This window comes from Patiria miniata, unplaced genomic scaffold (assembly GCF_015706575.1).
Source record: "Patiria miniata isolate m_02_andy unplaced genomic scaffold, ASM1570657v1 HiC_scaffold_13, whole genome shotgun sequence".
In the NCBI taxonomy this organism is placed as follows: domain Eukaryota; kingdom Metazoa; phylum Echinodermata; class Asteroidea; order Valvatida; family Asterinidae; genus Patiria; species Patiria miniata.
This window is the reverse complement of record NW_024037051.1, coordinates 4825937-4853338: the sequence shown is the minus strand read 5'-3', so window position 1 is coordinate 4853338 and position 27402 is coordinate 4825937. Positions and strand designations below refer to the sequence as shown.

Here is a 27402-nt window from a genome sequence, read left to right as displayed (position 1 = left end):
TGAACTAATTCAAGTGAGAATTTCTACGCAACAATTTCTTTTGAAAACGGAGACCGTTTGGCTTTAAAAACGGTGGAATGGTGAAAATATACCCAAGGATCAACTCCCTGGTTTTTGGGCTTCCATCTGAGGGCAGGCTTGATAAAATCACGGATGAAAAATGGGTCCTATTTGCCTGTGAAAGTGGAAGGATGCCACTTGTAAAATGGCTACATGCAGGCTTGGGAACTATCACTTTTCGGGAGGTGATTTTATTTGGGTGTGAATATTTAAAAATGTAATTGGCTAATGTACCTAAAATTGAAAAGAAATGAAAAGATGAAAGACAAAACAATAATTAAATTTTTGTTTGAGAAACCCCAGTGATGTTGGCTTGCATGTTATTTGGCCCTGAACTTTGTTGATTTTACACTGTTTTCAATGGGGCTTGAATTAGTACAGCGGACCCGTAGTGGAAAGGGTCAGTCGTTCTGATATAAAACAGTCGTAGACTCATGTTAACACTTGGCACTGGTTGCCTGAATCTTACGTGCTTACTGCACTGTATAGTCCACTCGCAGCAGATATGCTAGGAAACCAGTACATTGCTGAGCGATGTGGCTAGTGTCATCGTCGTGGCACAACGTCGTGGGTTAGCCTTGATAAGTATCCTACATTTCTCCACAAATACTCTTTTTTTTGTTATCAATTTTGACATTTGTCAGTATGGACCACCCAGCTGGATTCAGGCATCGTAAGTGTATGTTACAATTATCTTATTTAGGTGTGCAGAATGCTCGCATGCTGTTCGTAGCTATCCTGCAGTGTCAGCTGTATTGCATGTTGACGTGTTCATCTGTTGCTTGCTCGTTGCACAGTCATAAAACATACCTTTCAGTTTCACATCGAAACAGCCAAACACAGCACACTCACGGCAAAATAGCATTAGGAGGTAGGCCCTCGGCCTATATTGCCGGTCACAGCAAAATATCCACTGCCAAAAAAGTAAACTAGCTTTTTTTTTGGGGGGGGGGGATATTAACCTAATTTGGACATTCATTAGTCCAAGTTACTAGGACTCAACAAATCGCTTTTTTAACATTTAAATGTTAAAAGAGTGATCCGTAGACATGGTAGAGTTGACCATGTCCAAATGTTACAAAAGTGATCCGTAGAGTCCTAGTTCATGTAGTTACTCGGACTAGACATTCATGGAGTTGATCCCTTTAGTTAATTAAGTTTATCATGACGGTCCTGTGAATTTGCTCGTTATGATTAAATTTTATTTGTATATTCTTTCTTAAATATATATTGATTTGTTTAAATGTCTTTTCTGTCTGTTTTTATGGCACCCCACCATGCCCACACATTTTTGTACCACATGTTGCACAACCGAAGCACTGTCATCAGTGGTCATGACTATGTATTCATAATTTTATGTTGTTTGGCATGGTGTTTACCTGTTATAGTGACTAGTTTTATGGTGTTAATGAAGTCATGACTAAGCCTGTGTTTGCGTTGGACTATTTTTGTGTGTGAGATTTTTCCAACATGTCCAAGGCGGTAAAAATGGGAAGGGTAAAAATGTTACCAGTGTCTGCACTTGTGCTTTGGACTTGGATGTTGGCAAAAGTAACCAAGCTGGTCACAGACAATAGACATGCCTGTGCCATCGACTGTCCTGTGCCCTCGATATTTGTGTAACATGACATGTTATGGAATGTTGATTGCTAATAATATCAGTGAATAATCAATAATGTCTTGTTACTAAGGATTAAGGGGGCTTAAAGTCTATAATGGTGTCCCTAATAGTACCTACTAATACTTTCCTGAAAAATGTACACAAATCCGATCGAAGGCAGTGTATTGAGAAACGATTGAAATGCTAGCTGAAGAATTGCCTGCGTACTGTGCAGTGTGCCTGTGTACAGTGTGCCCTTGTAGTGTGACCTTCGTCGTGCTGTGCCCAGATGTACATTGTACAGCTTTCGTTTGCTGGCACTGCCCACACAGGACTTTTCATCTCTAGAAAGGTGACGTGGTCACTTTTACTAGGCAAATTGTGGCCAATAAAAGTAACCACTGGACTCAGGAAAAGTAAATGAGAGGAGGACTTAAAATAGCAAAAATACCATCCATGATCCTCGCTGAGTTTTACCCCCCAAAATTCCCATGCAGACACGTTTTAGAATGCCCTTGTTTCGATTTTTCAAGATCTTGTTCAGCTTCAGTCATGATATGACATACAGGCAGTGGGTCTATTATGTTCAAGTGAGTGTTTTATATTCAATCTCAGAGCATAATTTAAATGTGTTTTTAACCAAAGGAAAGATTTGTTGAGCCAAACAGTGTCTCCGAAAAGCTTTGGCTTAAATCTTTGTTTGATGTCTCTGAATATCAGTTTTATTGTAATAATCCTGACAAATTGAAATATTTGCTCTTGGCATGATGGTCAGGCCAGGGGTATTACCTCAAGTCTCAACCCTAATTCTTGTGCAGTTTGCTAGGAAGGTTCCCAAATCCTCCCAAAATCATTACTGTAACAATAAATGAACCACAAACATCTTAAATACATATGTACAGGTTCGTCAACAAGATTGGGACGTCAAGCCTCATGTAATTATAAGGTCATGATGAATAGGCTCTTCAATCCTGAATCTGTGAAATTACTACAATTTTTTTTTGGGGGGGGGGGAGGGCTGTGATTAATATGCGTCGAGCGATGTGCTGACCTGCACATCATGTACCAATTTAAATTCTGGTGCCTGTGTAATTGTTTTGTAGCGAGTCAACAAGCACAAGGACATCACAGAAGACCACAGCGAACCAAGGGCCATGATGGACCTACCCCTCTCTTTGACGATACCAGTAACATGGGGCCAGGGCAACCTGGGCCCGGGGGCACTTTCCAGGGTCAGGGGTCATATGGTCAACCCCAGCAACAGCAAGAGATGATGTTTCCTGGTCAGCAGATAATGAATGACCCTATGGCCAACATGGCCATGCAGTATGGTGCCAGTCTGGCGGACCATGGCAAAGATGTTATGGAGAAACAGGTATGGTAACCAGTCTTCCCCCTCATCACTCTAGGAATGCGATTCAGTCTGCTAGCATTTGATGTAGACTTGTAGACTTGAATGGCAGTGCGGCCAGTGCCCATAGGTGGAATTTTCCCAACCCAGATATTCCCCAACTCTGATACAAACATTTCTGTCTTTTTTTTTCTTGACAGGTTCTAGCATGAATATCTATGTTGTGTACGTATTTCAGTGACTAAATTTTCTTAACAACACTCCTAAATTGTCATCGTTTTAGTTGATCTCATAAAAGATGCCCTTCAAATTCAAATCCTGTTTAAACTTGCAGGAGTAAAAGGTGTTTTTTTTTCATTAAAAACCTTATTAAATCAGCTTGTCTGCATATGTAGTGACTATAGAAACTGTAATCTTAATCTTGATCTTGAACAATTGTCATTTTGTTTACAGATTGACAGATTCATGTCATTGAGCAAGTTGAAATACTACTTTGCAGTGGACACAACGTATGTTGCTAAGAAGCTGGCCATACTTCTCTGTCCCTTCACACATACGGTAAGCAGACTGCATACCACATTCAGTCAGTGCTAACAATACATGCTGAGAATACATGTACCTACGGTGAAGCAGGCCTGGCATTCAAGCTCTGTTTCTCATAGATGACTTTGCTATTTTCCAGCCGGCAGTAAGATTTGTCCATGGAAAATGTGATAAAATACTAACACTTTGACATTTATCACTGCGCATAAGACAAAACATGCAACATTTGTTGATAAATTTATCATTTATCGTAATCACATTATCATAATCAGTATGGTAAGAAAGGGAGAGTTGGCAAAGATCACTGGGAGAGATATTCGAACACATTGCCGACAACACCGAACACTCATGCAAACACGCTATGGCTTTGTGCACATTCAGAACAAAATAAGTTGTGCCTACTTTGCGTAAATACGTGTGTGAACAAGTACGCGCATGCAGTGCTTCCCGTTCACGGGGCTCTCGAATATGGTTAAAAGCGCCCTCTCTTGTTGGCGCACGGAGCCCATAGTGGCAAATTTGGAGATAATGAGGTTAATCATTTCTCTTTTTATATATCTGATTCCATCGTCGTTCCTGGACAGGAGTGGACCATTGGCTACAACCAGCAGGATGAGCCAGTGGCCCCTAGGTATGAGGTGAATGCACCAGACCTGTATATCCCCGTCATGGGCTTCGTCACCTACATACTTCTGGCTGGGGTGGCTCTGGGAAGGCAAGACAAGTAAGTTGTAAAGTAAAGCCAGGGAAACATTTTTTTGGAGATCAAATTTTGAAATTTATAACCAGTGACTTTTTGCTGGGTTTCCAAAAGTCCATTTTCAGTCAGTCCTGAATTCCATTTTATCACTCAAAATAGAACGCATGAAAAAGTTACTTCAGAATTAAAGAAACAAAATCGCCAAGAGCTTTTGGCAGTGGCAAATTTGATACAGAGTTTGTTAATTTCAAGTTGTTCTACTGAAGTGAATTATTATTGGTCATGCACTAACATTGACCAAAAACCTATCAATTCTGCCAACGTTGGCAATATGTCATTGATCCCACGGTTTGAGCAGTAAGCTGAAGACTTTTGCTCTAGTTGTTAGACTAAGTTCTTTTCTACAGTCAACTGACTTGAAAGTGTGTTTTTGTTGTTCTTTATACATTCTTAGCATGATCAGAATCCAAAGGTTCGTGGGATATAAACCCCATTCATAATTTGTTGGTGGAATGTCTTGACCCATCAAGATTGGTCTCAAACTGGTCTCCTTGGTAGCAAACTCGTTCACAGAAGGTGTGTCATAATCTTTGTGAAGTATTCTCAATGTACCAAGTGAAATTTGCTAGATTTGTCAGCCAGTGTAGTAAAAATTCATGATATAATTGAAATTATATCATGATTGAGTTCAACAGACACAAATTGGTTTGTTTGTGTGTATTTTGTTCTTTGCTTAGATTCAGCCCAGAGCAGTTAGGTATACAGGCGAGTACGGCACTGGTCTGGTTGATCATTGAGATAGTGGCTGTACTCCTGACACTGTACATAATGAACATCCATACAGCACTGCGGAAACTTGACCTGGTGGCATTCTGTGGCTACAAATATGTGGGGTGAGTTGCCGTCTGTGCATTCTTGGTAGACAAACTGGAAAGTTCTAAAGGGAGTATAAACTGGATGCATGTTGAGAGTGATGTGCATTTAGGGAGACAAGTTTCACACTCGTGTGTGAATGATGACAGTTGTGTCTCATGAAAAAGGGAATAATGCAAGTGAGTCAAAAAAAGGAAACCCAAATGGCAACCCCTATTTTTATGCCCCGCGGCGAAGCCGAAGGGGCATACTGTTTCCGCCTTGTCCTTCCGTGGGTGGGTGGGTGTGTGGGTGGGTGGGTGGGTGTGTTCCTGCATGGCATTACGCCTGAGGACAGACAACAAAAGGAGCACAAAGGGGCCATTGATCCTCGAAGGAAGGTGCCTATTGTCCTCGAACGCAGGTTTGTGTGCTTAGTCTATGGGAGAGTGTTATATTACAGGGACAAAGGAAAACACAAAGCCAATCCTCGGAAGCATAGCAAACAAGTCAGGTGTGTTTACAAACACAAATGCCCCGCAACCGTGACTGTTCCCATGACATAACACCTCTCTTTTAACATCAACTTACATGTACCTTGGTCACATGGAACATTCATTGACAGCATTAGTGTCTTCTGTAGGTTTTATATGAATTAATCCCTAATCCCTATAATCTCAGAATAAATACAAGATTTCTATTGTTTTAGCCACTGTGAACTTGACCCTTGACCGTTTGGCCCCAAATTCAATAGGCTTCTTAGGATTACCAAGAACAATCCACAAACCAAATTTGAAGTTCATATGTTAAGTATTTCTCAAGTTATCGCGCTGACAAGATTTCTATTGTTTTAGCCACTGTGAACTTGACCCTTGACCTTTTGGCCCCAAATGCAATAGGCTTCTTAGGATTGCCAAGAACAATCCACAAACCAAATTTGAAGTTCACATGTAAAGTATTTCTCAAGTTATCGCGCTGACAAGATTTCTATTGTTTTAGCCACTGTGAACTTGACCTTTGGCCTTTTGGCCCCAAATGTAAAAGGCTTCTTAGGATTACCAAGAACAATCCACAAACCAAATTTGAAGTTCATATGTTAAGTATTTCTCAAGTTATCGCGCTGACAAGATTTCTATTGTTTTAGCCACTGTGAACTTGACCTTTGGCCTTTTGGCCCCAAATGCAAAAGGCTTCTTAGGATTACCAAGAACAATCCACAAACCAAATTTGAAGTTCATATGTTAAGTATTTCTCAAGTTATCGCGCTGACACAATTTATCCAGACACACACACCCACCCACCCACACACCCACACACCCACCAACGGAAGGACAAGGCGGAAACAGTGTGCCCCTTCGGCTTCGCCGCGGGGCATAAAAACGACTGTGTGTGGGTGTGTGTGTCCGGACAAATCTTGTCAGCGCGATAACTTGAGAAATACTTAACATATGAACTTCAAATTTGGTTTGTGGATTGTCCTTGGTAATCCTTAAAAAGCCTTTTGCATTTGGGGCCGAAAGGTCAAGGGTCTAGGTCACAGTGGCTGAAACAATAGAAATTTTGTCAGCGCGATAACTTGAGAAATACTTAACATATGAACTTCAAATTTGGTTTGTGGATTGTCCTTGGTAATTCTAAGAAGCCTTTTGCATTTGGGGCCGAAAGGTCAAGGGTCAAGGTCACAGTGGCTGAAACAATAGAAATTTTGTCAGCGCGATAACTTGAGAAATACTTTACATATGAACTTCAAATTTGGTTTGTGGATTGTCCTTGGCAATTCTAAGAAGCCTTTTGCATTTGGGGCCAAAAGGTCAAGGGTCAAGGTCACAGTGACTAAAACAAAAGAAATTTTGTCAGCGTGATAACTTGAGAAATACTTTACATATGAACTTCAAATTTGGTTTGTTTATTGTTCTTGGTAATCCTAAGAAGCCTATTGCATTGGGGGCCGAAAGGTCAAGGGTCAAGGTCACAGTGGCTGAAACAATAGAAATTTTGTCAGCGCGATAACTTGAGATATACTTTACATATGAACTTCAAATTTGGTTTGTGGATTGTCCTTGGCAATCCTAAGAAGCCTTTTGCATTTGGGGCCAAAAGGTCAAGGGTCAAGGTCACAGTGGCAAAAACAAAAGAAATTTTGTCAGCGTGATAACTTGAGATATACTTTACATATGAACTTCAAATTTGGTTTGTGGATTGTCCTTGGCAATCCTAAGGAGCCTATCGCATTGGGGGTCGAAAGGTCAAGGGTCAAGGTCACAGTGGCCTAAACACTAGAAATCTTGTATTTATTCTGACATCATAGGGATTAGGGATTAATTCATATAAAACCTACAGAAGACACTAATGCTGTCAATGAACGTTCCATTTGACCAAGGTACATGTAAGTTGATGTTAGAGTGGTGTTATGTCATGGAAACAGTCACGGTTGCGGGGCATTTGTGTTTGTAAACACACCTGACTTGTTTAAAAGATGTTCTGCATGTAGCGTGTTCCAGATCTAGGATGTAAAAGCCCAATTAAAATTGGGTTTTTTTTAAGTAAAAGAATCATTCATATCTCTCATGTACTTTTCTAGTATGGCCTACTTGTAACCAACAGTACAAGGCAAATAAGCTCGAAACAGCTGATCGTCTGCTAGTTCGCTGCTTCCACTCACGTGTGAAAACATGGTGGAAATAGCGTGGGTACCAACGATACAAGCGTTTCACACGAATCGTACGAATACATAATCATAGCACACTGCCTGTTGTGCCATGACTTTTTATAAACTTAACATGTGATCGTTCTAGGCCAGTGAAAATACAGTATTCAAGACAGAGGTATAACAATATAATTTCTATCCGTCTTGTTTTTCCTCTCATTACAGAATGATTGTTTGTGTTCTTGCCAGTATTCTATTTCAATCCCTCGGCTACTACATTGCGCTCCTGTACTCCAGCATCTCAATAATGTTCTTTTTGGTGAGTGAGAAAATGAACATTTCACAATTGTTGACTGCTGTGATTTGGGATATTGTTGACTGCTGTGATGTGGGATATGGTGTTTTTGCAAAGCACTTGAGGGGTTAAAAAACATTTTCTACGTCAAAACAATCCACAATTGTTTAGTCATATGATGCCAATAAATGTATAAAATAAATGTTTTCAACTTTTTAAAAATTAAATCACTGCCGTGTGACCTTTTGATTACTGTGAACTTTCCTGCAAGAGATGAGATTGAGTTTCAGTTCTTTGTTGCGAGATAATGCAGTGCAGTGTATATGAAGCAAACCAAGAGCCATTTTTTAAAACTGGACAAATGGCCATTTTTGACCAAAGAAATTACACTATCCAAGACACTGTCAAACAGTGTTGTATTCGAGTACATCACAAGTCCTGTCACAAGTCCTTTCATAAAGCCAGTCACAAGTAACTGGATGAACAAGGACCAAGGGATTCTTTTGTAATAGTTTATTTGAATAGCTTGTGACTTGATTTGTGACTGAAAGATTTGTGATGGACTTGCAAGGAAATGCAGGGACTCTAATACAATACAGCCATTAGACAGGATATAACAAAACAGTTTATTCCATGTGCAGAGACCATCTCTTAAAAGCGAGGTGATTCTGAGAAGAGCCAGAGCTGTTAACTCAACATTTCAATTAATATGCTCTGACCATTGTCAGGAGACATCGAGTTAACATCGAGTTAACATCTCTTATACGTCTCAGAACCATGTCTGTTGAAAGAATGCCACTCCATATGATTATCCATAACCACCTCCCAAGTTGTACTCCTCACTATGCAAAGTCTCAAATCACTTTGATAGAGGATTGAATAGCTAGTCTTTTGATGCGGTAATTGATGATTTGATGCAGGTCCGGAATATGAAGCTGATCATCCTGCCAGAGTCCCACGAAGATAGCATTGGCCATGGCAACAAGCGACGCTTGTATCTCCTGCTATTCATTGCCATCATCCAGCCAGTCTTCATCTATTGGCTGACGGCTCATCTGACTGGTGGTCCACTCAAGACAAAGGACTGAATCCATCCTACGCCGTCATTCCTAGCAGATAAAGTTGACGTGTTTACTTAGCCATCGGTATTACAATGTGGTTTAGGTCACGCATGTCTTTAAGTGGTCTTACCAAACCTCTAAATATGTTTGCGTTTATTTTTTGGGTTTTTTTGTTTTTTTTAAGGAAGGGGAGCCATTGTCAAGTGTAGAAATAAATCTTATTTGTGTAAAATAAGTGAAAATATATGAAGTTACCCAGCTATTGGCAGGTCGACTCCTTTTGACAGAAAAAGTCTACAAATCTGACAAAATGAGTCCTGAGTGGGTGAAGCCATCTGGGCCCATTTTCAAGGCGATGCTGAGCACATGATTTTCTGCTAACAGATCCTCTCGTCTATTTCATGGAGACTGTAAAAATAAGCACAGCAAAAGGCACGCTTAACTTAGTGACGTAACAGTAGAAATCTCCATGCACGCGCGACCTTTAGTGCTAAGCACAACTTTTTTGCTAACTGTTGAGAAACGCCGTGAAATTTGGTCCTGATGACTCAAACAGATTGTTTATGGTAAAGACGCTATATAAATATTCCAAGTTTTTTGTGCAGTGATGCAAAGCTGAGTTATTAAAGCATATTTATTCCTATCCCAAAACAGCAAACTAAATCCATAAAGCCTTAAGGTTTCCAGGTAAAAAAGAAAAGGTCATTTTTGTTGTTCCTTTTTTACAATAGTTGCGCTTTGTCAATGGCAAGCCAACATGAAAATTAGGAGCAGTAATCAGCTGAGGTCAACATGATACAGCATGTGTTCAGCTCTGTCTCTGAAACTGAGGCCGCTTCTAAATCTAGGGCTATTGTCTAGGCCTTCAATGCTGACAATAGACATAGTTCTGGGCATCTGTTTGGTGCATGGCCTATTACATGGTGCTTTGTAAACGTGCTGCATATTTACCCCTGGCCTTGTTGATTAAAAACGTCCTGACCCTGCCAGGTTGAGAGAAGATGACCCCTTTCTGACAAAACGTACTTAAATTTCATTTGAAGGGATAGTTGAGGAACAGGGTAGGTTTCAAACTGCTGAGGATTTGAGTACATCGTACATGCAACTGCCCTTCAGTACACATCATGTTTACCGTTGTTAGGATAAATACAAGTCAGTGGCATAGCGGGGTAAGGTTGTTCTTCCCTCCCCATCCTCCACAAATAGGAAGACTCGACTAACCACACCCATGAACTTATGCAGAACACACATACATTTTAACACACGCCCATCAAGTGCCGCTCCTTGTCCAACATCTAAGAGCTCTGTGTGTTATTCTGCATGTTGGTTTGGCATATAGACTTGGACATTAATACTCCAGGAGGTTTGTACATGTTTAGTGGATCTAATCTACCTTAAATTGGGTGGCGACCTATCAAATTGCAGTTTGGGGCCAACATTTTTAGTTTCTGCCATCTTCATCGGTTAGGAAGCATAATAGCTTTTCAGTGAATATCAGTTTACTCTTGTAAGTGCCGTGTTCCAATCCTTCAAATACCTTCTAAAATTAACATTAAACAAATATAATTCGTTACACTCGGTAGTTGTTACTTCATAGGCCATTGTATACATTGCTGGTCTATTTTCCCATGTTTGGACTATTCAGTTAAATTCATTTAACTACAATATGACAAATTTAAAGGTAGAGATATCCACAATGTGAGCGTGTAAAGAGACCCCTGGAACTTGTGTACACCACATAAAGATAAACTTTAATCTCCCACATAATTATGAGGAATTGTCCCAAAGTTTGTTGCACTGACGGCCCTCTCAAGACAAAAAACAGAGATGAAACTGGCCTTGGCAAAACAAATCTGAAATTGAATTGGTGTGTTTGGCAAAGTTTGCGGTAATCAATGGCCCAACACCGTGTTGTTGTTCCTACAACCTCTAGTTTGAAATTATAATGAAAAAAAAAAGTTTTGTGGAAAAATCGTTATATAATCGTCTTTGTGGGATCGTTAAAAAAATCTGAAATTCCACTGAAAAATTTTTAAAAATCTGCTGTCAGATTAAAATCTGAAAGGTTTCATCTCTAAAAAAGGATAAAAGGACTGAGTTCATCCTACGCATTATTATAACAAAGCGGTTTAAGTCACTCATGTCAAATTCATGCATTCTGTCCCTGGCCTTGCTGAAACTCTGAATATTATGTTTACCTTCAATTTCAAATTTGTTCTTAGAAAAAAAATATAATTTGTGTAAATTAAGCGAAGATTAGTAGTGAATTTGCCCACTTTTGCAGGGTGACTACTTTTGACAGAGTTGTACTTGGAGATAGGTGGTCTAATCTGATAAAATGATTCCAAAGTGGGTGAAGTCATCCTATGTGTCAAATAGATTTTGTATGATAAGGATGCTATACTAATATTAGGATGGGCGGGTCATCTTAACCACAATTCTGTATTTTCGTGCATCTTCGGTTGGGTTTTTGTTTGCTTGTTTTGTTGTTTTTCCCCTCAAAAAAACTTGATGCCCATTTAAGGGCATGGGCATCACTAAGTAAATCAATAATAGCCATTGTTGTTGTGATCAAATAATGTGCAGGGCTGTACATCTACTGTGGTATTTTAAAGTGTACTCCATGCAACTGGAGTTAGTGCTCATCGGCAGTTTTCTTACTTATGTGAACACATCCCAATAGAAGCATGCGTCATTGTTTTGTTCCTGTCGTCTTAAGTGCATGCGATATAAGCTTTTGTCTAAGTACCCTTTTTGTAAAATAAACCATTCGCATCTCATTACGCATAAAACTGTCGTCTGGTTTTGTATTTTGATGGTGGTTTTGTTGACCAGCAACTTGATGCGTTGAGTGCTGAGGCCTAGCACAGAATGAATAAATTGATCACAAAGCACTATAAAACAACAATCCAACCCAGGTTCCTTTAAACATAATGAGATATCTTTAATGGAATCTGGGCTGGAAAACTAGAGGGAAAAAGGACCATTTTTAGGGCTACAACATAGTTTTAGCTCCAGCTCTATATGTCGAATTTCTGATGAGCATTGGAGCTGGAGTTTCTCAAGCTAAGATATTTGCGATATATATTTTTTAGATGTGAAAAAGAGGGCGCTTTGATGGTTCGAGGTAATTTGGGACACCCTGTTCTATATCTGCCATCTTCGCTCGTACCCCCCCCCCCCCCCCCCCGCAAACAGGACGCTGGGAAGGGCTGATAGTTTAAAGCTTCGATTGGATAGACTTTGCGTGACATGTGACCTGCAAGTCATCATGGCCACTACCCTACACGACCGTTAAGACCGAGTCATCACCATAGAGCCTATGGTCCTCACTCATATTCCCATTCATAAATGTGGGTTTTTTTTCGGTAAAAGTGGTAATAATTTTGAAAAAAAATCTGTAAAACTTATCCGTTTTTGAAAATGTTCAATTCCTACCACTTGCTCAGCCTCCGTTTCGAATTAACGAAGGGTCAAATTGCATTATGCGACGCTCACAATTTGTCCACATGGTCCGCAATGAAAAAGAAATCACATCCAGTATAGAATGTATGCATTTCTATGAGAAAGTGTTCGGGTAACATTGGCGCGCATTAGCTAACCGCGGTCTTCAAACAGCTACAGGATGCTTTATATAGGTCATGATAAGTTCTGTACGGGTACGTTGCAGAAACCTATTCAGGCATTAACGCAAGTTATTCAGAATGTCATCCCCACTTCCTTCACAAGATTCTGTGAAGCTCATCAGCCCTTGATCCCATGCAGCGCCCTCGGCCCTGTTTGCAGGGCGGGGCCGGGGGTACGAGCGAATCTGCCATTTCGCAACCTCGTCCACAGTGCTAACTTTATTTCCAACCTCGTTTAGTGATGGGCGCGTACTATTCGACACCCTGGGGACGAGGTTGGCCATCTCACAGGGGGCGTCGTCTAGTCACATCTACATGGGTATTCCCCCAAGATGCATGAGAAACAGCTTTATCGTTTCGGAGAAGTAGCTTGCTTGTCAAACCACGTGACGGCTAGACTCTGTATCCACGGTATTTTAGTGCATGTAGTGCGGGCAAGATTGTTCGCTAGCTTCGCTAGCTAGTGTGTTCCTACTCCTTAGTCCTACTCCTAGCTCCATGGTCTGATGTAAACTGCTTTTTATAGGTAAGAAATAGTGTATATACGTATAGAAACCGACCCCTTTTTCAAATTTTTGGATTTGGTCTGTCGTGCTATAGTCCGAGTAACTTGGACCCAACTTATCGCCTTTTTTAACATTTGGACATGGTGTCCAAATGTTAAAAAAGGCGATAAGTTGGGTCCAAGTTACTCGGACTAGTGTAGTCGTGCTATTAATATTACTACGTACGACATGCATGACATGTGTTTTATTTCTCCATGGTACGACCATGTGTACGACATACCATATGGACATACCAAATCCAAAAATTCGAACAGAGGAAGGAGTTCTGGCGCCCTAGTGGCCGGGTGATTTGCATCATGTTGCATGTTATGTTGAGCTTGAATTGCAGTTATAATATAGTCGTGTTCCCTAACCATGCTAACGTGGCGCACTTCGGAGCTTAACACGACTTTCCTCGTGTAGTGTTAATGTTGCCAAACCTCTTTGTTGACAAACCTCAAATTCGTGCAGTGAAATACAGGTACATTTTGCTCTGTGAACAATTTCGGTTTCATAAAATTTAGGCCTAGGCCTAATCCGAAATTCAAAAACGGTGGCGTCCGGAAATTGGGCACAAATTGGCGGAGTGTTCCCTAACGGTAGGCCTAATCTCCCTAACGTGGCGCAATTGAATAAATCTCGAAAAATTCCAAATTAACAATTAAGAATTTCTGTAAACTTGATAAATTCTGATAAATAATTATTACTTCTGAAATCAGAAGGCTTCTCTCCGTCTGACGGAGAGAAGCCTTCTGATTTCAGAAGTAAATAATTATTATCTCTATTACTCTACTTACATACCTAGCCTACTCCTAGAACTATGATGCTCCGCAAAAACGTCCATCAAAACAGAGACATTTCCCACAGAACCGCTGCACAGATTGCCCTAGTCCGAAAATTTGGGACTCTCAATACTGTGTATGAGAGTCCCAAAACTTAAGGTATCCATATCATGCAAAAGTTTGTGCTGCATAATAAAACCAGTGTGAATCAAATTTGCAAGCTTCTTACTCACTACAGTTTCCTCAATAATCCCCGAAACTTCTGCCTCGCAAAGTTGCTGTTGTGAGCATTGCATCACCAAAAATTCAGCTTTTAATTCCAATTTTGCAGAGAGTTATCGAAATCCAAACGTGAGACATCACGTTGATGTGTACTGCAATGCATTGTGCAAAAAAACTCCCTAGCTAGAACATTTTCATCTTGTAGATAAAGCAGCGCCCTCTTGTTGATCTGAGTGAATGTAGAATGTTTCATTTTTTAACAGAGGGCGCTGTGTTCATTTGGCTGTCAATTAAAAAACAAGTAAGCTGCAGGGTATTTCCTACACCTACCCAGAATACATTGGGAATCACACACCCATTTCCAGAGCATGGAGATTGACGTGGATGGTTTTTGAACTGCCAAAAACTTGCCTTAAAATTGGATTTAAGGTCTCAAATTTCGCAGATGACATGCTTGCAACTTTATCATTTTGATGTATGTGTTGTGTGGGCATTAATTAGCCTAATGGTGAGTAAAAAAACGTCAGTAGTAATTTTGCACGTTTTTATGCACTCACGGTCCCAGTCTGAGATTGCCCCTAAACTTCAAACAATACCTCATGACATACTCACGTTATGTGCACCCAACAAACATCGGTGGATTCTGTCTGTTTTCGGCAAAAATGATGAAAAATATCCCCTTTCCGCACTGAGCCAACCTAACACTTGAAACGAGCACGCGCGCAGAATGATCGCAGTCATTTTCGGTTCGATCGCGGGGGGTATGGTGTAGAGCGGAACGATAGTATGCGCATGCGTACAAGTGCAAGTACGTACCCCCCGCGGCGCGCTCCGAGCGATCGAACCGAAAATGACTGCGATCATTCTGCGCGCGTGCTCGTTTCAAGTGTTAGGTTGGCTCAGTGCGGAAAGGGCATATTTTTCATCATCAAAGTGCGAACGTCTCTAGTCGAACGCCGGTCAAAATGTCATTGCAAAACGTCTGGATCTTGGCTCCCTGCTGTACGTTATGAACGCGCGCGGCTATGGTTACCAGCGATGCAACCAGCCCCAGTAGGGGCAAGTTCGCGCAAGGACTATAGTTAACCATTGGTCGACTAACGCTTGCCCGAACTCTGTCTAGTCGACAATGGTTGACTACGCTAGTCGACTATTTGGAACCAACCTACTGGGGTTGGTTGCTTCGCTGGTAACCATAGCCGCGCGCGTTCATAACGTACAGCAGGGAGCCAGGATCCAGACGTTTGCAATGACATTTTGACCAGCGGTCGACTAGAGACGTTCGCACTTTGCTATTAGTGCGCAGGCGTAAGGTACGTCACAAATCAACCACTAGTCGACTAATGGTCCTTGCCCGAACTTGGCCTAGGTTGGTTCCAAATAGTCGACTAGCATAGTTAACCATCGTCGACTAGACAGAGTTCGGGCAAGCGTTAGTCAACCAATGGTTAACTATAGTCCTTGCGCGAACTTGCCCTGTGCAGCGGTTCTGTGGGAAATGTCTCCGTTTTGATGGACGTTTTTGTACTTAATTGGTGTTTTGTGCTGCAAACAATTTTGCGGAGTTCTGTGTCTATGAGGCTCCGCTCACGCGGAGCATCATAGTTCTAGGAGTATACCTAGCCCAGGTTGGACGAAGTCTTCATTGCATTACGACTGACGTCCAGGATGAGAATTCTCTACATAAGACCACCCAAACTTTGGACCAGATTTTTGGTATGTTTTACCTTGTTACAGAAGCTTATTTCACGCCTACATTTTCTATGTGTCCTTACCTATTGATCCAGGGGTTCAGGAATTCCATATGTGATGCTGACCGACATTAATCAGGAAAATAAACTCTAAAGCAACGTTAAACTTGTACGTGTTTGTAGTCTCTTTTCATCAGTTTTATTCCCAAGTCGTACGTCATGTATGTGCGCACGAAAGCCCGCACGCACACTAGCACCCTCATTTGTTTAGTTTGGGTTGGAACAGTGACGTCACTCCAGCCAACCGACGTCACGAAAACGCTCAACCAATGACCAAAGCCGAAACATGTTTCTGGTAACTGGCGCGAAAACACGCTCAGTCATCGGATTAGCGACCGCGCCTTCAAGTAAGTGCGCGTACGTATGAGGGTGGTTACTAAGCAAATCGTGCGTGCGCACTGCATATTCACACTGCATAGTCTGGCTCCCAGACCAGACGTGATATGAGCGCCGAGACTAATTGTCAGGTCTAGGGAACCAGACTACACGCTGCACGGACGTACGTCATGTATGACTAGAATAGACTCGGCGGTGAGAAACTGATGAAAAGAGTCTACAAACACGTACAAGTTTAACGTTGCTTTAGAGTTTATTTTCCTGATTAAGGTCGGTCAGCATCGCATATGGAATTCCTGAACCCAGCGGCCCAATAGATAAGGACATATAGAATACTACGACATAAAAATTGGCTTCTCCAACAAGGTAAAAATATTGAAAATATTGGTCATAAATTTTTTCGCCCGGTTTTGAGCACTTCATACCCTGGACTCCCTCCGTAACGTAGGGAGGAAAGGGAGTCCACCTGGGCTAGCACTTACATACCCAGCCACATGTTTGTCAGAAAATTATTTTCTTATTTTTCGGGGCATTTTCAAAAGGTTCACGTGATTTTTCAATAACATTGGAAAATCATGCCAAAATGAATTTTTCTTCTAACTTTGTTACGGGTAAACAAACTCGCGATTTATGAACAGGTGTGTTTAGAACCATACACAGTATTGAGAGTCCCAAATTTTCGGACTAGTTTAGAACTTGTTGAAATTTCACTTTCTGTGAAATTTCAGTTCAAACTTTTGCTCAAGGTAGGCGCTACAGGTGAAAAATCAAAGTGCGCCACGTTGGGGGCTGCGCTAGCTTGAGTAACTCCAGCTCTAATGCCTATCGCATTAGAGCTGGAGTCACAACTACGTTATATTAAAGAACCGGGTCGTAAGAGTCCCAAAATCCCGGACTGTGTATGCCCAGTGCATTACAAAAACGGTCCATTTTCCCTTTATTATCCCAACCAAGATTCCATAATTCATACCTCATAGGATGCAACAGACATTCATGAAGCTAATAATCGACTTCAAACAGAACAACAAAGACTAAAATATGAAATTTTTCGATGATTTTGGTGGCGATTCTCCAGAAACCATGAGAAAACGTCGCGTGACACTATTCTGCCGACTGCCGTTGACCCAAAAAAACCAAAACATTGGCCAACAAAAACATCAGATTTACCTCGAAACGGCCTCCAAATTACTAGATACGCCACCTGAGGTACAAGGAGAGATCGATGATTAAAACCGAGGTGCTAAAGTTTGCTTACGAGTCGGATGAAAAGTGAAATTTTCCGTTCAATTCCGAGAGCTCCCCTCGCGATCGATCGTGAACACGTTAAATTCCCCAACTCGTGTTTGAACAATGCGATGTGGATGTACGTGCCCATCGTTCATTCAATGGTCCCAGCGCGATTCCGTTACCGAGCGCGATGCATCGATTATGATAATGAGTAGACTGGATCTCGTTTGTACACACAAGTGCATTTCGAACTGTGATACGGAGTCGGGAACTAGGGCAGCTATCAGCGAAACCAGTTCAAGCTAGTTCCCGACTCCATATTATCGTTCGAAATGCACTTGTACAAATGAGATCCAGTCTACTCATTAATGGTAATGAGTTGACTCGAACTGACTTGGATTGGGACCGAGTTGACTCGAAAGCAACTCAGTCGGGGTCAACTCGGTCCCAAGTCAACTCATCCCAGGTGCCAAACAAAATAGATGGAGAAAACTTCTGCAATTTCATTCACAGAACGTGATCTGTCTTATTTGTGTAGGCCCTACATGTATGTATTTTGTGTGGTTAACCTTTTGATGTACTTATTTGGTTTTCTCATTGATTTCGAGGTTGTACCGATTGTACCGCTCTTGAAGCAGCGTCAAAACTTCCTGCCGCAGCAAGTCGCTCATTGCCCGCTGTACTAGCACCACATACACAGTGCAGTCACGCGCTATTAAATAGTATTGTGCGTATGCGGTGTATGCGTTGTGCATACCTAAATTCTCCGTTATTTTTTAAGAATCATCGACCTGAAATATATTAAGACGAGGTTTTATCATATTTGAGGGTCATTTTTGATAGGTTTGTTTGCGCAAATTAAAATAAATCAGACCCAAAATACACAATACTACATGTTTTCTATAGCCATCGCAGTGCGGCGACCCCCACTCAATCCCGCAATGCACTGCGGTAAACATTGCGTGACGTCAATAGTACAGATGGTTATTTAGTTATTCACAAACGGATGCCAAAAAGGACCAGGAAATGACACGTGTTAGGGTACACCCCCCCCCCCCCCCCCCCCCCCCCCCCCCCCCCCCCCCCCCCCCCCCCCCCCCCCCCGCCCGCTATTGAAGGTCACCAACAGTCAAACTTTCCTTCCACTGTCCCTGGTATACTTTGAACACACCAATGGGTCACTTGACCAATTTTGGCCCAAGTAACAGCATGGCTCAGAATGCATGTTTGCATAGGAGGGTTTTACATACCTCATACCATGCACTCAGTCATTCACGGAGCTAATGATCAACTTGAAACAGAAAAAAAGTTACTCAAATATGAAAGATTTGGATGATTTTGGTGGCTTCTTCAGAAAAAACGTCCAGTGCCACACTGTCATGGCTGTATTGTGATTTATTGTGTGCTTGTGCGGATCAGCCAATCAGATTATTCCTGGAATAATCTGCATTCTCTGAAGGCATTGGAGTTGGCCGGTCTTCAAAATGGTTGTGCAAAGACTGTTCGGGGAACTGGAATCGGCTATACATCCACAAATTGATTCCTCAAAAAAGTGGAAGGAATTGCACTACAATTCCAATTCCGAATTTGGAATCGATTCTATTCAGGGGTGTGAAATCTCAGCTTTAAAGCTGATTTCAGCTTTTTTTGTTTTGGATTTCAGCTTTTTCCCCTCACTTGCTGTGTACAAATGTATAGGAGATTTCCAAAGTTCAGCATTTTTTTACACCTTTTTCAGCTGTTTTCAGCTATTTTTATCAGTGGTCACTCACACCCCTGTCTATTCGAGTCAGCCATGGATTCACCCAAGCCTTATAGACTTTTTATTATCATTTTAGCATTCAGCTGGGATAGCCCACAAAAGTCTTTCAATTTATATCGAGTAAGGTCCCTGTTCTGTAACAAGTAAACACTCATCAGGGATGCAGGGAGGGTTTAGTTAAATGTAGACAGACCCTACATGTGGATCACTGTACGTATGGAAAATTCCCATGTGAATCCCATACACCTATGTGAAGACAATGTGGGGTTGTGAACATTCAGATAAAAATTGGTTGTGTTCTTGCGGCGCCTTACAGAAACAAATCGGCGTGAACAGGGTTTGTCCCACAAGCTCTCTTGAGTGTCTTTGAGTGGTCACAAATTGCCTTCTAATGTTCGTGCATGGAGTCAGGACACAAAACCGACTAGAAATGAATTAATTAAGGAAATTTGTTGTTTGTCATTGAACCAGCTTGGCCACCTCTGGGAAGTAAGCCCTTACCAAGCACTTCTGAGCAGTTCAGGTTTGCAGACCAGCAGACAGGATCAGCCAGGCATCACTCAATGGCCAGGCAACTAGCAGCTGAAGCCTTAGCCATAGTCCGGGGTGGATGGCTTATCTTTGATCCCAACCTGAAGCAGGAGGCCAACCTGAAATGCGAGGTGGAGGAGTTCCTGGCAAAATATCCACCGTCCAGAGTCAAAGAGTAAGTAGCATATTCTTGTCTTTTCTTGGAGGGGGGGGGAGCTTGGTGAGATTTTAAGAATACACGTTAGGCCAAAAAAAAAAAAATCGGTCTCTGGTCAGCGCGCGCGTCGATTTTAATCATGCTCGTCAACCTCTTTTTTTCTTCAAATTAACATGGAAGCTACAACAGCGTCCTCTATTGCCGCACCTCAAATTTTTGTGCCAAGGAGCACCAAGGAATGGGGAAATTGCACCAAGGCAAATGATAAAGGGCACCAAGGCAAATTATGGAGGACAGGACACAAAAAAGCAAAATAGAACCCACCTTGTCTGTACAATTCAAACTTGAAAAAAAAAAAAGCCACCAAAAAAAACCGCGTTGCCGCATCAATTCCGGAACATCGGTCTGACGAGAGACCGACTATTTTTTTTGGGGGCCTTACAAAAAAGTTACATGGGTCATTTATCTTGCTATGGGAGCTATAGGTTGATGAGCCATGAAACCCAGGACAAATCCTTACTTTTCTACCGTGTACCTGGGTTCAAGAGATGTAGTCTAGTTGTCCATCGATATTCAGATCACAAGTCCATTATTAGAATGCCATTGTAGAAGTTCAATTAAAGGCTTTAGTGATGTGACTTGAGAATGAAGGATTTTTGAGTGACATGATTTGATTGACTTGTGAGAACTTCACTATACAACGTACTCGTTCTTTAATATGCACTGATCCAATCCCCAGGACCAAACTCCTACAGCTGGACAATGAGGGTCATTCTTCAGGTTATCCCAAATTAAAAGCATGGGCAGGTAACACAACTTTGCTTTGATGGTGTATTAATAGAGTGAATGGATCACGAGTCAGTTGGATCAGTGGTAGGGCACCAAGAGGTGACAGTACTACAGAAAATGGAAGTGACAATAGTAAAACAAAAGGAGAAGAACAGGCCAGTGACAGAGTTGGCCTCTGCCAAGCGTGGGAGGACTTACTGCATTCAGGACAACCTGTGACCTTTCAGGAAATCAAAAGAATCGCTGTTGCCCACAGGTGAGTTGGATGTATCATGGCCAATCTTCAGTTTTAACTGGTCAAACCATTGCAATAATGTTACCAGTGGCACAACTTCCTTAGCTTTGCGTCAGGAGGAAGTCAAAATCAGCAAGATCTGATGGACAAGTAATTTTGCCCAACTCCCCCAAAACCATGTTGTATTTGTATGTACAAGATTTGTTTTTTGGCTTGACCAACATTAAATTCTATCAGTATTGGCATCTGATCCACAGTATATATTCGATCCAAACTGCCCAGGATATTCTTTGGGTGGGATTATAAATGGCCCTGTTGATATCTCTTTTGTTCCCAAGCTAGGCCTCCTGTAGTCTTGATCCAAGACTGGTTTGGATTTTGTTTCCCTAATGCAGCCAGTGCCAATTCATGGCAATCTTGACAAGCCATCAGATGTAGAGGGTACCATCAACGAGATGATTCAAATCCAGTTTTGTGAACTTTGGCAAACAAACCCCAAAATTCCAAGCACAACCCTCCCATGCAAACATGCATTATGTGCCAAGTAGTCCTTTCAGTCAAAATCAAACAAGTGACCGTTTTCAACAGTAAAGAGCTCCCAGCCTACATGATACAGCTATATGCTTTGACTCCAGGTGAGTGATAAAACGGCTGTGACCTCAACTTGTCTGCTTTGACATGTTGACCCAGTTTGACTATAATCACAGTGCTTGCTTGACATATGATCTGACTACTGGTGACTAGCCTTTGTTAAAAGTATAGCAGGGGAAGTGGAAGTGAATTTTGACTGACTGTGACTGTTAAAATAGCAGGAGGGTTAAATACGCTATGTATACAGATTATACGGGGTGGATAAAAAAATGAAACCGAAATATTATTGCTAATTGGAACAGAAGTAGGGCACACGTTAATCAAAGGGAGATATCCTCTATTAGGGTTGAATCTCCTCGTTAAAATGACACCCTGGTCATGTCATTACATTCACGGTTGACTGAGCAGTGACCAGTGTTACGAAAGGGTCTATTTAGAGACTTGCCCCACTTGTCAATTGTGGTTTTTGTGTCAATTGTCACAGAGTGAAAGTCTATGGTTGCCAATCAAGGTAGGTGGGGACAAAAAGAGATTTCACCATGAAAAGTGGCACAAGTCTCTAAATAGACCCTTTTATAAAATTGGTCACTGCTCAGTCAACCGTGCATGTAAGGACATGATCAGGGTGTCATTTTAAAGAGGAGATTCAACCCTAAGGCCAAAAAAAATAAATATTCGGTCTCTGGTCAGGCCAAAGTTCCGGAATTGACGTGGGGACGCAACTTTTTTTTTTTGCTTTTTTTCTTCAAGCTTGGATTGTACAGACAAGGTGGGGTACTATTTTGCTTTTTTGGTGTCCTCATGTACATTGGTGTCCTCCATAATTTGCCTTGGTGCTCTCGATCATTTTCCTTGGTGCAATTTCCCATTCCTTGGTGCTCTTTGGGAAAAAAAATTGAGGAAGTACGGCAATAGAGGGTGCTGTTGGAGCTACCGCAGAACATTTTGGAAAAAAAAAGATTGACGCGCATGATTAAAATTGACGCGCGCGCTGACCAGAGACCCACTTATTTTTTTTTTGGCCTAACAGAGGATATCTCCCTTTGATTCACATGTGCCCTAATTCTGTTCCAATTAGCAATAATATCTCGGTTTCAGGGGTTTTTTTTATCCACCCTGTACATTGGGTCCTTGTGCCAAAGATCACAAGACTAGTAGGCCCCTCTATTGCTTGTCAGGAACTTGTCTCAAATAGAGGGTAAAAAAAAGACTAAGCCTCCTGTAAATACTCCCCATCGCTATTTTCTTCTCTACAAATTCTGCATAGATGCTTGAGCGGCAAGTGGATGGTCATGAAGGAAACTGGCATTCATGCTGACTTGACATGGGAGAGGATATTCCGAGCGACGGTCGCTGGCCAGCTGGGGACTTCTACCAAGGTCAGCTCTGCGCCCGCAATGGGAGATGACAGCGATTACAGCCACGTCATCTGCATCTACTCAGAGGACTTCACGGACAAGTCTGGGGTGATGAAACTGGAGACCAGGCTTCGCCAGCTAGGTATTCGCTGTCGGCTGACGTATAAGCCCGACGCCTTCACCCATCTTAGGATCTATCGCGACAATGAGTTTGGACTTAAACCGACCATTTATGCAAGTGAATTTGATGTTAGGAAGAATGCTTCTGTTGTCATTTCAGTTTATGAATGATGGCCTACAAAATGTGCATCACTCTATGTGGTCCACAGGGTAACGTTTAGGCAGTGAAGTGATGCACAGAAGTTATATGCATGTTTTAAAACCAACCATTTATGCAAGTGAATTTGATGTTAGGAAGAATGCTTCTGTTGTCATTTCAGTTTATGAATGATGGCCTACAAAATGTGCATCACTCTATGTGGTCCACAGGGTAACGTTTAGGCAGTGAAGTGATGCACAGAAGTTATATGCATGTTTTAAAACCAACCATTTATGCAAGTGAATTTGATGTTAGGAAGAATGCTTCTGTTGTCATTTCAGTTTATGAATGATGGCCTACAAAATGTGCATCACTCTATGTGGTCCACAGGGTAACGTTTAGGCAGTGAAGTGATGCACAGAAGTTATATGCATGTTTTAAAACCAACCATTTATGCAAGTGAATTTGATGTTAGGAAGAATGCTTCTGTTGTCATTTCAGTTTATGAATGATGGCCTACAAAATGTGCATCACTCTATGTGGTCCACAGGGTAACGTTTAGGCAGTGAAGTGATGCACAGAAGTTATATGCATGTTTTACTAAAAGAACTCATGTTTCACAACTGTCCATGAAATGCCACATGCTTTGAAGCTGTTCAACTGAGTGTGAACCAGACATTACACACGAGGCATTCAAATTCAAATGATTTTTTTAGTAATTTAAGTCAAGACTGAAGCATTATTTTATGTAATATTTTGTGTTTTGCATGCGAGGGACAAATCAATTCTTTTTCTGAAATGATGATGGTGATGTTTGTCTGTTTCAGTGTTGTAATGACTCGAGTCAATGACTCGACTCGAGTCCGACTCGAGTCACATCTTTTGGCTACTCGACTCGACTCGAGTCCCGACGGATAAATGACTCGACTCGACTCGAGTCACTGCGAGCAAATTACTCGACTCGACTCGAGTCCCTCATCAGAATGACTCGACTCGACTCGAGGAAGGCTAATAAGACTCGAGTCCCAAAAATAAAAGCAAAACTTATTTGCGAAAAATATTTGCAATGACTTACGCCGCGCCGTTCGCGTTGCCAGTTTTTGTTTACGTCACGTTATGTTCGCAAATAATGTACGTTCATATACAGCGGCCATCTGTTTCCTTCCTCCATAATGAAACAACAAACATGCACCGTGTCGCGGACTCCCACCTTGTGGTTCTATAGCATGTAATGCTAAACTCGGAACCAGACTTAAAACGCATTTCTCAATCCGTGGTTTCATCATTGGTTTCGGGCGATTTTGAAGTTCGGTGGAACGCTAGCTAAATTTATGTCCCGATTTCACAAAACAAATGGATACGGACGGGCCCACCTTTAAATAATCAGAAACAGTTTGTATAATGCAATTAGGTTTTGACGTTGTCAGCGATCAGCGAACAACAAAATCTAGACCCGAAGCCAAACCAGTCATAAGACCGAAGTTTCACATCTTCTTATCTGTGACGTGAGCTAGCAATGGAAACTGTTGGTTGGGTACCATACAGCATACTTTATGTCTTTGGATTTTCGTAATAGACTGGTGCCTTGTATTCTTTCTCTCTTGTGTTTGTTGCTTTTTATTGTAATTTATTATATAGTGTTCAAATATTGGTGACTCGAATTGACTCGAGCTAAATACTTGACTCGACTCGACTCGACTCGACCACACTCTGTGACTCGACTCGACTCGACTCGACCTTGTTGACCTATGACTCGACTCGACTCGAGTCACTTCTTTAAAATGACTCGACTCGACTCGAGTCACAAAAATCAGTGACTCGTTACAACTCTGGTCTGTTTTCCTTTGCAAGTTTTTGTTTATTCATGGAAGTAGGACAACCCTGTTGTTCATTGGATTTAAAAGGTATTCATGAATGCCTATCATATCGGTAACTGATCAGAGGTGGACAGCCAACTTGTGGTATTTCTATTAACATAGAGATAACTTGTGATTAGAGTGTGCAAATTCATGTACATTATTCACAGTTACTAGTCGATACTTCTACTTTTACATGGAACGAGCCACATTTTAAAAAAGAATTCTGAGTCAGTCACATTCTTTTTGACTCATCCTGTATATTGGATTTTATTGTTGGGTAAATCTGTTGGTACCCAAGTTTTCTCACGGATCGGTGCTGCACAGCATTTTTCGTCAATGACCCACTCCCTTTTTACCCTTTCAATGCACATGGCCTCAAAAAAGAATAACTTGGTGCCAAGTCGGTAATTAGTCTGAGTATCACCCGTTATCCACGGAGCCAAATCCAGTGTATAACGTCTGATATGTCTAGACATGCAGATATATGCAAGCAGCGCGCCAGCCAATCGGAGTCGACTTTACTAAATCGTAACGTCATTTCATTCCTAAATCAAGACTAAATGGTTTGATTGGTCAATTCGAATGCAGTGTTTTGTAATACAACAGCCGGGCGCGGTATCACGTAACATGATACAGAGCGCGTGACACATTTTTTTTTTTATCCATTGTCTATGACGCGCAACGGGTGAATGACCGAAGACCATATAGAAAGTGCCCGCTGATTGGTCAAAATCTAGGAGGTCAAGAGGCGGGGTCTTGCATAATTAATCAGCAAATCTGTTCACGCATTATAGACCATGACTTGCGGCATGGTCTATTACATAGACTAGTCGGTAATTACTTTGCGTTCGGTAACTGGCTCCACGCTAGACTTGAAATCAAGTCTGTAATGAGTGGTTTTAATCGCGTGCGACCCCATGGGTGTGCGATCCCATGCGAGTGCTCTGTGTATGCAAACTGACCATGCCGCGCAGTAGTACATGGCTTTTGCATGAATGGTTCGCCCCATCCCCACTTCGCCCCAGCCCCACTTCGCCCCAGCCCCACTTCGCCCCAGCCCCACTTCGCCCCAGCCCCACTTCGCCCCAGCCCCACTTCGCCCCAGCCCCACTTCGCCCCAGCCCCACTTCGCCCCAGCCAAAAACTATTCGAGCATTAAAATAATTAATTTGATTTTTTTTTGGGTACAACACGTTGGTCATGTATTAATATTGTCGCCCTTTACTATCGATTTGAAAACGGAGAAACTTGGGAAAAGCTGCATGGACTAAAATGCCACTGCATCTCTAGCTAAATGTTTAGGATTGAAAAATAAGTCCGAAGTGGCGAAGTGGGGATGGGGCGAAGTGGAAATGGGGCGAAGTTTCCGACACCCATGAATAACGTGCGAGAAGGTAATCGTCAAGTCGTTAGATTTGTCGCAACCCGGCCAATTACGTACTAGTCTTATACCAGCCGCGCCGGGTTGGACATTGAAGCTCATGGACAAAATATAATATCTTACGACTTGTCATCAAGTCTACAAAAAAGACTTCCTTGCGACCGTTCGAGGCAGGATTGATGTAACCGACTAGCTAGGGGCTACACCCTCTGAGCCGATTGGATGCTCAATCAGAACAAGTAAACACACTGGATATGTTGGTCACTACTTAAGCCCTCTTTAATTAGTAGATTTGATTGCCGGATCCATGGTAGAACGGAACTGGTGTCCACATAGGCACTTCAATCGAGTCCCTGTCATATAGCCTACCCGAAGAGTTGTCTACATCGATCCGGCCAGTTAGGTAAAAAAAAAATAGAGGAAACAATTTTAGTGTGAGCGGCCCTTCAATCACCAACAGGATGATTTACTGACCACTAGGGATCCTGGCTGACCTAGTGTTAATGGTGCAGGCGTGTAGGCCTTCCTAAAAATATATCGCACTCGTACACCTACCCCTTCGAATTTCCTCACTGTCGGTATTTTTTTGTACTCCTAGTAGCGGGGAGTGATAATGGGGATGAAAATCAAAATTTTGGTATATGATTGCACCCACTTCAGAGGTGATGCATCGGGTCATTTGAGGGATATTTTGTATAGGAGGTTGGTATCTAGCATGAAAAAAAAAACACCCCGCCCCAAAAACTAAATGTGCACTGTACGCACAGTGGGCAGTGAATATTATTGCGAAATGAATGACTTTTTTGCCCATTTTTATCGCTTTGGCATAGTTTATATAGAACACACCACTGAAGTCAATAAGACTTCCATAGATGAGCACAT

The 27402-nt window shown here is 41.8% G+C and overlaps 2 protein-coding genes across 3 annotated transcripts; both read left to right on the top strand.

The window, feature by feature from the left end:
- The first annotated feature begins 547 nt into the window (after positions 1 to 547).
- On the top strand, positions 548 to 11901 carry LOC119720725 (protein YIF1B-like). 2 transcript variants are annotated; one of them, XM_038190545.1, is made up of 7 exons: positions 548 to 739; positions 2764 to 3035; positions 3465 to 3569; positions 4139 to 4278; positions 4992 to 5147; positions 7979 to 8072; positions 8969 to 11901. In XM_038190545.1, the coding sequence occupies exons 1-7, from the start codon at positions 706 to 708 to the stop codon at positions 9134 to 9136; spliced, it is 969 nt and encodes a 322-aa protein (XP_038046473.1). In that variant the 5' UTR covers positions 548 to 705; the 3' UTR covers positions 9137 to 11901. The 2 variants fall into 2 exon arrangements, with proteins under 2 accessions (XP_038046473.1, XP_038046482.1); XM_038190554.1 differs by having other exon boundaries at positions 550 to 733.
- Positions 11902 to 16699: 4798 nt separating this feature from the next.
- On the top strand, positions 16700 to 24083 carry LOC119720736 (UPF0696 protein C11orf68 homolog). Its single transcript, XM_038190566.1, has 4 exons — positions 16700 to 16737; positions 19832 to 20066; positions 20890 to 21093; positions 22931 to 24083. The coding sequence occupies exons 2-4, from the start codon at positions 19924 to 19926 to the stop codon at positions 23310 to 23312; spliced, it is 729 nt and encodes a 242-aa protein (XP_038046494.1). The 5' UTR covers positions 16700 to 16737; positions 19832 to 19923; the 3' UTR covers positions 23313 to 24083.
- The last annotated feature ends 3319 nt before the right edge of the window (positions 24084 to 27402 follow it).